Source organism: Pseudoliparis swirei, chromosome 21, assembly GCF_029220125.1.
Source record: "Pseudoliparis swirei isolate HS2019 ecotype Mariana Trench chromosome 21, NWPU_hadal_v1, whole genome shotgun sequence".
Taxonomy (NCBI): domain Eukaryota; kingdom Metazoa; phylum Chordata; class Actinopteri; order Perciformes; family Liparidae; genus Pseudoliparis; species Pseudoliparis swirei.
In genome coordinates this window covers 4,827,146-4,837,941 of record NC_079408.1, presented here as the reverse complement: position 1 = coordinate 4,837,941, position 10,796 = coordinate 4,827,146, and the positions used below count along the sequence as shown (strand labels likewise).

The 10,796-nt window shown below is 41.0% G+C and overlaps 2 protein-coding genes across 2 annotated transcripts in view; both read right to left on the bottom strand.

Annotated features, from left to right (window-relative positions):
• The window catches only part of zgc:101810 (uncharacterized protein LOC493612 homolog), a 6,324-nt gene extending 147 nt beyond the window's left edge, over positions 1 to 6,177 (bottom strand). The window contains exons 1-9 of the mRNA XM_056442615.1: positions 6,076 to 6,177; positions 4,574 to 4,684; positions 3,462 to 3,620; positions 3,202 to 3,331; positions 2,843 to 2,979; positions 2,603 to 2,752; positions 1,363 to 1,508; positions 1,142 to 1,274; positions 1 to 616 (exon numbers count right to left, since the gene is read on the bottom strand). The exon at positions 1 to 616 is cut by the window's left edge and continues 147 nt beyond it. Of these exons, the coding sequence (XP_056298590.1) occupies positions 446 to 616; positions 1,142 to 1,274; positions 1,363 to 1,508; positions 2,603 to 2,752; positions 2,843 to 2,979; positions 3,202 to 3,331; positions 3,462 to 3,620; positions 4,574 to 4,684; positions 6,076 to 6,123 (1,185 nt within the window). The 5' untranslated portion in view covers positions 6,124 to 6,177 and the 3' untranslated portion in view covers positions 1 to 445. The remainder of the gene's footprint in view (positions 617 to 1,141; positions 1,275 to 1,362; positions 1,509 to 2,602; positions 2,753 to 2,842; positions 2,980 to 3,201; positions 3,332 to 3,461; positions 3,621 to 4,573; positions 4,685 to 6,075) is intronic.
• Positions 6,178 to 7,403: 1,226 nt separating this feature from the next.
• Positions 7,404 to 10,796, bottom strand: six7 (SIX homeobox 7). The gene is made up of 3 exons (XM_056442616.1): positions 10,389 to 10,796; positions 9,062 to 9,225; positions 7,404 to 8,927 (listed from the first exon to the last, which is right to left on the bottom strand). Exons 1-3 carry the CDS (start codon positions 10,794 to 10,796, stop codon positions 8,798 to 8,800), a joined length of 702 nt encoding a protein of 233 aa, XP_056298591.1. The 3' UTR covers positions 7,404 to 8,797.

Below are 10,796 nucleotides of genomic sequence, written 5' to 3'. Positions count from 1 at the left end.
GTTGTTCCTCTAGTGTAGTTTGACAGATTTATGATTATTTACCATTAAAAACATTTCACATTTCAGTCAGTGGCGTTTCCCACCAGTAACATCACGGTGTGGTTTCCAGTGGACAAATCACAATACGGGGTTGCACATATTCACATTCATGAAAAGTCAGAAAACAGTCAAAATGCAAACATGTCCATTTTTAAATGATATAAACAAACAAAAAAATGTAACCATCAATGTCACTTTTTTATTTTTGTCAGCCGACTAATTGATTAATTAAAAAAAAAATGGTTCCAGCACTACAGCAGGAATGAAGGAGCGCCATTTGGACGGCGCCATGACACGAGCGCGTCGACTCGTCCTCCAGCACGACGACAAGAGGTGAGGAGTGGAAGTAAAAGCTGAAATATCTGAAATCTGAAATATATTTGTTTGTTGTTTACCGGTTGTATTCTTATCTGATTCCGACTCCCAGCTTTTGCAGCGCCCCCAGGCCTTTCTCCTGGTACTCCGCCCTGCTCAGCCAGAAGGAGTCCTTGTCTTTCATGATGTTGGCCAGCACCGCGCCGCCCAGGAACACCATGTGTTTACGCCGGGGGGGGTCCTCGATGCGGATCCGGAACTTCTGCACAGGCGAGGAAAAAAGGAGAGGAGGGAGGGTCATCGAACCTTTGTGATCTCTTCATCTTTGTCCCTATGTCTAAAATAAAATCCGATAATCTTGATATCTCAATATAACTTGTATTTTGCTAGATTTTCTGCAAAAAAGTGAAACGGTCCTGTTTAAAACATTGAAATAGTTCAAAATAGATGAATTAGCTCTATATTAGGAAGAAATTCACCTCCAGGGAAAGGACTGAGCTTAAAGTTCATTTGTTTTTGCCCAATCTGCTCAATACTTTCAGCATTGGACCTCGGGCTGGGATTGTTTTTTCGAATTTAATCATCATTACAAAAATAAATCATTGTAAAATGTATTGAATTAATGGGGAAAAAAAGGTTTTAAACATTGCAGCTATGATATTTATGCAAACTGTATTGTCGTGGATTAACAGTCGTAAACAATCCCCTTATTATTGTGCTGCCGCCGTGTTTTAATAAACAGATTATCACTAATAATATTGCCAGCGGAGACTATAAAAGTCCTTACTGATAGTTTCTGCGTGTCTCCGTCCAGCACCCTCTCCAGGTAGAGCTGCTTCATCTCTCTCTCCAGCCTGGATGGAAGTCCCGGGTACATGGTGGACCCCCCCGACAGCACGATGTGCTTATAGAAGTCGGACCTGCACGCAAAGAGAACCCAGATGGGAAGATGAGGACACTCGTCCCCGCCGCCACATGTGGCTTCTTCAGCGGCGAGGAGACTCGGACCTGAGGTCGATGTCTGCGGCCTGGATGGTGTTAAACAGCAGCTCCGCCACTCCGGCTCCCTCCACGTTGATGAGGTGGGGCTGGAAGAGAGCCTCGGGGGCCCCGAACCTCTCCCCGCCCACCTTCACCTGCCGGCCGTCAGGGAGCTGCACCACAGAGAAGAAACCGACTGTAATAAATACACATATTCATTTTCTTACAAAGAGTTAGATAAGAATCAAAACAAACCAGATAGAAGTTGTTAATGTTATTAGAGTTATGTACCTTTGGTGCCTCATGGCTAGCTGTTTCCCTAAAAAGAATTTCCCTAAAAATTGGAAAATAAATTGTTGAAAAAATTATTTTTAGGGGAAAAAATTGGAGGACAAAATGTTTCCCTAAAAGAATGTTCCCTACAAATTTATTTCCCCGAAAATAAATGGTCTACAAAATTTATTTTAGATATTGCTTTTTTTTAGCAGTTTTTTTTTTTTTTACAATTTCTTTTTCCTAATAAAAATAGTTCTACAAAAATGTTTCTCTAAAGAAATCTAAAAAAATTGTAGAAACAAATATTTTAAAAACATTCTTCCCTACAAATTTGTTTCCCCGAAAAAATGGTCTACAACATTTATTTTAGATATTGCTTTTTTTCCCCATAGTTTTTCTTTTTTTCTACAATTTCTCTTTCCTAATAAAAATAATTCTACAAAAAATGTTTCTCCAAAAAAAAAAATCGAAAAGAATTGTAGAAACAAATATTTTACTGGGGAAAAAATGTGAATTTCCCTACAAATATGTTTCCCCGAAAAAAAGGTCTACAACATTTATTTTTTATATTTTATATTTTTATTTTGTTCACACTGTTTTTCTTTTTTTTTCTACAATTTCTTTTTCCTAATAAAAAAATATTGACCAAAAACTATTTTTCCAAAAATGAATTCTCAAAGAATTGTAGAAAAAAAAAATTGACGGGGGAATTTTGTTTTTTAACAAATCCCTAAAAAAAAAAGTTCCCTAAAAAATATTTTCTCCTAAAAAAAAAGTGTTAATGTTATTAAAATTGTTTACCTCTGGTGCCTCGTGGCTCGCTGTTTCCCCCTGTTTCCAGTCTTTATGCTAAGCTAACATTGGCTTTAGCTTCATGTGCACTAGAATTGATCTTCACCTAACTAGAAAGCTAATAAGCACATTTCCCAAAATAGTATTGCACTATTCCTTTACGGACTTTAACTGCCTTCCTGGTATCTCTCCAGCGTACCGTGAAGGTCTCCACCAGGTAGGTGGTCTCCAGCGCCAGGCGCTGCTCCTGCTCGATGTCGTAGCCCACGTAGCAGAGCTCCTCCTTCAACAGACGCACCGTCTCGAAGTCGGCCGTGTGGTTGAAGGCGTAGCCGCGGAGGAGCAGCAGCTGACGGCGTGGGCGGAGATCACCATAATAATGTCACCTTTTAAACGCATCGTCACCTTCTTTTCATTTCATCGGGTCTCCCCGGCTCACCTTGATGAGGTACCGCGTGATGTCGCGTCCTGCGATGTCCAGCCGGCGCGTGAGGTGGGGTAAAGAATAGCCCTCGTACACGGGGCAGATGTGGGTGACCCCGTCCCCCGAGTCGAGGACCACGCCCGTCAGCAAACCTGCAGGAGGGATTCCCAAAGATATTATCTTTATTAAACATTTCCAATACGCCTGGAGCTCGGAGACAACAGGAAGGAGATGTTAGAAACTAGATTAGTTGTCTTTTTTAAACACCGATACTCGTTATGACCCTTCGGCCTCAGTACAAAACACAACAGTGACTATGAGACGTGATTTTAAACCACGACATGTGTGTCTGATCGCCCTGGAGGTCTTCTTACCCTGGGCGTACAGAGTGAGCACCGCCTGAATAGCCACATAAATGCCGTAGAACTGGTACTTCTCGAACATGACCTCCGCGATCTTCTCCCGGTTCTTGGTGGGGTTCATGGGCGGCTCGGTTAGCAGGATCTCCGGGAATGAACCAAGAAAATGCAAACTGAGTGAATTCTTCCAACGATATAAAAAAAAGTTCTTCTTGAGCTTTTATTCTGAAAGGTTGACCCGCCACAACATCTGCCCAGCTGTGTTCCACCTTTACCTTGCATTCCGGCGGGTTGACGTCCAGGCGGTCCGGCCCGAAGGTGTAGTCCCACAGGTGGAGCATGTCTTCCCAGCTGCGCACCATGCCGTTCTCCATGGGGTAGGACACCTCCAGCATGGAGCGGCATTCGCTGGCCTCATCGCCCACCATCAGGTCCTGGGGGGGGGGGGGGGGGGGGGGGGGCAGGGCGTCAGCAACAGATAACAGCTGACCTCTCTGTGAAATGTCTCTTCTTTTTTTCTTTTCTTTTTTCTACAATTTATTTTTCCTAGTCCAAACAAATTCTACACAAATATTTTTTCCTAGTAAAAAGAAAGTTCCCTAAAAATGTTAAAATAAATTGTATAAAAAAAGATTTTTAGGGGAAAAAATGTCCCTAAAAAAATGTTTATACATTTTTTGACCTAAAACAATTTCTCTAAGAATTGGAGAGAAACAAATTACCTAAAAAAATTCTTCCCTACTCTTTTTTTTCCGGCTAAAAAATATAGGTCTAAAAAAAATATTTTAGATTTTTCTTTTTTTTTACAGTTTTTCTTAGTTTGGCACGGATGCCATAACAATCCATTCATTTATTTTTTACAATAACACAGTTTGAGGAATGTATAAAACACGTTTAGCATTATCTTAACGCAAATAATCCTTAAAGGTAATTTGTTATCGTAAAGTAAAGGCAAACAAACACACTTCATTTAATATTTAAATATCTTTTCAGGTTTCAATAAAAACAAAAGAAGATTTATTTTACAAAAACAGAGCCGGACAATCTTGTAAACGAAGATGTCTCCGTTTTGACCCCGGCTGTGGATTATGAAATGAAGTCCAGTCCCGTCTGGATTAGAAGGAGTGAACCCCCGGGTTACGTGACACGTGAAGTTACCTGTGTTTTACAGGCCGCTAACAGGTGTACGGCCCTAAGACACTTAGAACTGTCCACCTGTTGCGGTTTCGTTTGAGCTGAGAGGTGAGAGGAGCTCGGGGAGAAGAGCGAGGTCAGCTGTTTAATGAGCTTAGCGAGTCTCCCTTTGCTTTAAGAGGGACACCACGTAGAGTTACGAGATATAAACACAAGAGTGAACGAGGGGGAAAAGACATCAGAGCGACCTCACCTTTATCTCAATGTTGCCCACTTTGGTGGTGGAGCGGATGAGGGGACGGCCCACCATGGCGGGGAAGATGTGGTCGGGGAAGTTGGATCCAGCGAAGCCACACTTGACAAACTGGGGAGGGCACGAGGACTTTATTTAGATTATTATTATTTTTACGTGTTCGCGTTTTTTTGTACGTCAAATGAAACTGAGTTTTGGACTAAATGAGAACAAATTGTCTTTTTGGTAAAAGAAGCAGTTTTTCACTCATCTTAAATGGAGTTATAAGCAAATGTCAGCTTAGTGGAAATATAAAAGAAGTTACTTAAATATTAAATTGATGCATTCATTCAATTCAGTTTATTTGTATTATATTATAATATATATTTTTATTATATTTTTATTATTATATTCTATATATATATATATTATATATTTTATATATTATATATATATAATATTTTATTATATTATTATATATATTATATTTTATTATATTATTATATATATTATATATTTATTATATTATTATTTAGTAAAGCCCAATATCACAAATTACGAATTTTCCTCAGCGTGCTTTACAGTGAGTACACACATGACATCCCTGACCTTTGACCTCTCATATCGGATCAGGAAAAACTACCAAAAAATAGAACAAAAACCCTTTCACGGGGAAAAAAAGGTGAAGAAACCTTCAAGAGAAGAACAGAGGAGGATCCCTCTCCAGGATGGACGGATGAATCGACATCATGTGACCAGAATGAAGCATCACAGAGTTACATAAACACATTAAATGACAGAGTGTAGGAATAGTTCGAAGTCATCATGGCCCACGATCCAGAAAAAAGTACTCCCGCTCTCCAAAGCCATGTTGTGATGGATTCTTCCCATTCATAAAATCAATTTAATTTAATCCGGTTTAATCTCAGTGTGTATTGTCGTGACGCATTATGCAAACGAAACGTCCTAACAAGTTTTAAAGTGTGTGTCAGAACTCATTCGGTGGAATAAGCCCGTCGTTGCATTGACGTGACGACGTAGTGTCTCAACTTGTCTCTGAACACATTCCTTAGCCCGGAGCCATCATGCATTCCAGAGGGAGGGGACGGATAGGACGCAGCCCGGCTGCAGGTACACACGCACACACACACATCAGTGTTTACAACAACACACAATTTAAGAAGGTTTTATCGTCTCAAATCATCTCTCTTCCCGCTTTTCATCCAGTAGCTCAATTCGAAGCATCACCACCATCTCATAGGTGTGTGAGTGCAGGTATGCAGAGGCTGACAAGTCCAGACAGATGTGGAAACCAGGCGGATTGTCACCCTTCGGACGTCAACATGTGATCCAGATGTGAACCAGAGCGGCCGCTTTGAAATGAAACAGATGTTTGACGCGGCTGGGGAACGTCTGTTTGCGTGAGACGTGTTGACGTGTTGACGATGACACTTTGGCTACAAGTTATAGGCGGGAAAGAAGAGAAGACGGCGGCCATGTTGACGGAGCGCTGGGTGACTTACCCCGGTCCCGTTGTCACAGACCACCACTTTTCTCCCCTCGCTGTCCATGCTCAACAAATGACAAATCCAAGACGGCGATGCATGGATTTGGCAGCGGCTCCAACTGACAGGGAGCAGCAGAAGTGTTGTGGCTACTCCTTGCAGCGTGGGCGGGGTCACTGAAAGGGTGCACACCTATTATCTGTGCTCAGGAAAGAGGGGAAGGACCGACACTCCCCCTTGTTGTGGAAACAGGTGACGTTCTTTTGAATCAAGCAGATCATTTTTTGAAGTTTTCTTTTCTTTTGTAACCAAATAAAATAACATTTGGTCCATTTGTTATGTAAATGTTCCTCTGCGCACTTTTCGTGAGATATTTAGCTACTTTTTTTACACTGTACTTTTATTTATATATATATATATATATATTTAAAATTATTATTATTATTATTTTAATTATTATTATTATTTGTAAAAATAAAAATAAAAAATCTTTATCTTTTTTTCTGAAATATTCCACATTCAAAAGTTCTCTTTCTTGAGGAATGTAGCCTATACATATTTGAAATGTATATGTGTATTTTCTTTCATCATTATATACATATTTCATATGGAATTATTAATTTATTAATATAATTTGTCATTGTTATTCTAAATTATTAAACTTTTGGTATTTTAGGCTATTTTCTGTATTTTGAATTGCTTCACTATAAAGATAAATATAAGATAAGATGTGTACTTTAGTTCTTTATATATATACAATATAATAAAATAGCAGGGTAGGACATATTACATTGGAGAATTTAAATAATAAAAGGAAATGAAAATGTAAGAATAAAAAAATATGAAGATATATACAGTGTATATCTAAGTGTATATAAAGTATGAAGTGAAAGCGTAATATAATATTATATATATATATCCAATCTTTCCATGTATAAAATATATTTTATATATATAATATATATTTAAACATTTTAATATTTAATATATTATAAATATATACAGTATATATATAAATACATTATATATAAAAAACGTTGTATATAATATATATTGCAAAATTATATATATATATATAATTTATTTTATAGATATAAAAAAATGTAAAATATATAATATAATATTGTAAATGTATTTATTTTTTTCCGCTTGAAGTAAGTGTTGGCAACACGACAGCAGAACATATAATCTATAACTTTATGAATTAATAATACAAATATACACTGAGTCTGTATATAACTTTGGATAAAAATAGGTTCATTTATTTATATAAAACATTTACAAAATACATCTTTTCATTGCAGTAATGTGGTTTGAGAAATGACGGTCGTAAAAAAAAAAAAAAACAGCAAACCGGCCTGTGAGGACTCGATTGTCCCCGACTCGGTCTCACTGTTCTCAAACGTCTCAGGCACATTGAGACGATTAGTGCTCTCGACATTCTCGCCGTCTCGTCTTTTCTGTTTCGGCTCCTGCAGGAATTCATCAGAGCAGCTCAGGAGCGTTTACAACAACAACAAATACACTTTTTGTTGGACTGTTAATCAAAAGAGGAGCGTGAACAGCTGGAAACACAACGTTTGTATTTGAAGCAGCAACATTTACATCAAGTCTTTCTGAACTTACGCTATTAATTATTATTTTTTCATTGTAAATGTGACGCCCTTAGTTTTTAAGGCAGTGAAATGTGTTTAATTTAATGTTTGCATGCCATTATAAATAAATAACTAGATGGTCAAAGCTGACGTTGTTTGCCGACACAATTTTCTTTATAGTGCCATCAGATTTTAAATTTGGGAGATTTATTCAAACTGCTTTTTTAATGTTGATTTGCTTCATCAACAAAAACATTTTTGATCAAATACATTGAACAATGGAGCAGAAATCAAGGTTATAGCTGATAACTAATGTTTTAAATATGCCAATTGTATTGTTTGCATGACATTTGGCTTATTGTTGTCGTCTGAAGATATTAAAGTATAATTAATGTGCATGTAAATATAGTGACGTATATTAAAAGCCTACCCCAAAGGCGTTGTTATTGTGTCCTCACACTTTGCGTAGAAATGAGTTATGAAGCTTAACCCTCCTGTTACCTTCACATTTACTAACATATTTTACCCTCGGGGTCAATTTGACCCCAGCAATTAAAACCTCCAGAAAATTATTAGAATTAATATTGTTTCCCAAGTTTAAGTGTGAGGTACTTTATGTTTGTTTGTTGACTACCTAAATAGCCCTTTAAATATATAAAAAAGTTGATATTTCTTATATGTTTGACACAGTGAAAAACAGCCTGGGGTCAAATTGACCCCAAAGAACACCGACGTTAAACATTGAATGGGGTCAAATTGACCCGAAAGGTAACAGGAGGGTTAAATAATGATTATTAGTAAATGAGCTATCCAAAGATATTGCCTGAATCAAATATCATTCCTCACAGTATCTAAAACTTCATTAATCGAACAGTCGTAGTCGTGTGCCATGGTGCTTTTTTCTCTTTTCTTTAAGTGCTCATGTTTTTGCACTGGCTGTGGCTCCTCGCCCAGGAGCCACAGCCAGTGGCCCCTCCCACTGAGAACCCCCCGGTGTTCCCAAACGGCCACGGCCGGCTCAAGTGTCTCTCTCCGTCCGACGACGGACGCCGCTCTCGGATCGTCCCTCAAGACTCGAACTCGCCGTCGCTGCTGACGGAGATCTCCGGGGTGGAGGCCCCCGTTCCGCGGCGCTCGTCCGTGCTTCAGTCGCTGGCCTCCGGGCTGCCCGGGTGGCGAGGAGACGGAGGCAACAAGCGGGGGTGGTGGCGGCGGTCCTGGAGGGAGCCGTCGGACGAGCTCCCCGAGGGCAAGTGGGAAGGATCCTGTTGCATTCTGGGTGGAGGGAGGGATGAGAGTGCAGATACGAGTCACAATATCAGCTGTCAGACCCGGACCGGCCCATTTCTCCTCATCCCGCCTCCTTTCTCGTCGTAACGAGATACGGGCGTCCGTCATCCTCGACGTACCGGTTCTTGGCGGACGCGGCGCGGTCCCTCTGCCGGCGGTTCTTGAACCAGTTGCCGACCTGCGTGGGCGTGAGCCCCGTGGCCTGGGCCAGGTGGCGCTTCCTGGACGGGTTGGGGTACGGGTCCTGAAGGTACCACTCCCTCAACAAGCTGCGCGTTCTTTCCTGGAGGACACGGAGAAACACATGGAAATATTAGGCGTATGTTGTATTATTAGGGCAAAATACACTCTATTAGCTTGGAATAGCTCTTTGAAAAGAGGCCATATTGTGTTTTTATATTCACAACAATAATCTTAACACTCATGATGCTCAGTGTAATTGCATTAGACTGGATTTATAAATACAGTGATTATAATCTACATTAGAAGTGCAAATAACAATGTATAGCCACTAAATTGGATCATGTTAAGGGGCTTAATAGGGTGTTGGGGGGGGGGGGCTATCCCTCCTGAGGTTTGGAATTAAAGATTAACCCCGCAATACTTCACCCTGCCACACGAGGGAGATCACACACATAGACACACAACTTCATCTTTGAATCCTTAAAAGTTTATTCCTCTCTTTAATCATAGTAGTTATTATCACTTTAAGTGATAAATAAAATCACTCATGATCCCGTGGCACTAAAACAATATTCCGAGTTTCTGTATATTTAGAAACAAGTTGCTCGAAAATGTCTGAAAATCTTTCTGTTAAACATAAATGAATGTCTATTGGCTCTTTGAGATTATTGCTCGTACTGTGGTTTTATTTTTGGAAAGTTGCTAAGAAAAAAATTAAACAAGTTTAAACTCCAGTGGAGCTGCAATCTGGCCACACAGGAAAAGTTCCAGCAGCGAAAATACAAGAAGACGAAAATAATGCTGAAGTAACACTTTTACCTCAAGAACACATGCAGGTAAATAAAAGTCTGCGTGACGTCATATAAAGTGGATACAGGATATATGACAAAATAATAAGAAACTTAACATGACGTATCCACTTGTGGATTTACAAGTTGATAAAACTACTAATGTGGCATCTTTATGAGCTGTAATCACTCTGTCTGACCTTCGTGGTCAGAAAGTATTGTCCAGATTTGTTTGAGATTTCTGATCTGGCCTCAGGCCACATGTCCAGAGTATAGACTTCATGGCTGAAGGCAGAGGGGTAACTTTAAGGAGAGCGTGTGGTCCGGAGCGGCACCGGATCAGTTTCGTGTTCGCCCAAAGTTGCGGGGCCACGTGGGATCGCGTACCGGGTCACGCTCTCTACGTCACCCTGCCACCAGCCGCCATGTGGGTCACATTCTGCCCCCGGAACGCGACTCGTCCCACCGCCTTTACCTTGAAGCAATGCGTCTTCTGCTCGCCGTCCCAGATGGTGCGCGGCAGCGGGAACTTCTTGCGGATGCGGTACTTCTCCACGGGCCCCAGCGGCCGGCCGCGCAGCCTCTCCGCCTCCCGGTAGTGCGCGTCCAGCCACAGGTCCTGCAGCTTGGCGTGCGACTCGCGCGTAAACCGGTGGCTCTGGAGGATCTGGTAGAGACCCTCGAAGTTGCCCCCGTGGAAGGCGACCAGCGCCCTCGCGCGCATCACGGACTCGTGTCGGTTGAGCGCCTCCCCGGCGGAGCCCGGGACGGCGGCCGGAAGCGACCACAGGAACCTGCCGAGGCGCTCGATGTCCCCGGTCTCCTCCAAGTTCTCGCACACTCGAGCCACCTGATCCGGCGTGAACATCGGCAGTGGGAACAT

Bases quoted from the DNA above. Each gene is read 5' to 3' on its own strand.
- six7 (XM_056442616.1), bottom strand. From the start codon at position 10,796: ATGTTCCCACTGCCGATGTTCACGCCGGATCAGGTGGCTCGAGTGTGC. The intron at 9,226-10,388 runs GTAAAGGCGGTG...CGTGTCCTCCAG, and splicing joins AGAAGACGCATTGCTTCAAG to GAAAGAACGCGCAGCTTGTT. The intron at 8,928-9,061 runs GTACGTCGAGGA...CCCTCCACCCAG, and splicing joins GCCGCGTCCGCCAAGAACCG to AATGCAACAGGATCCTTCCC.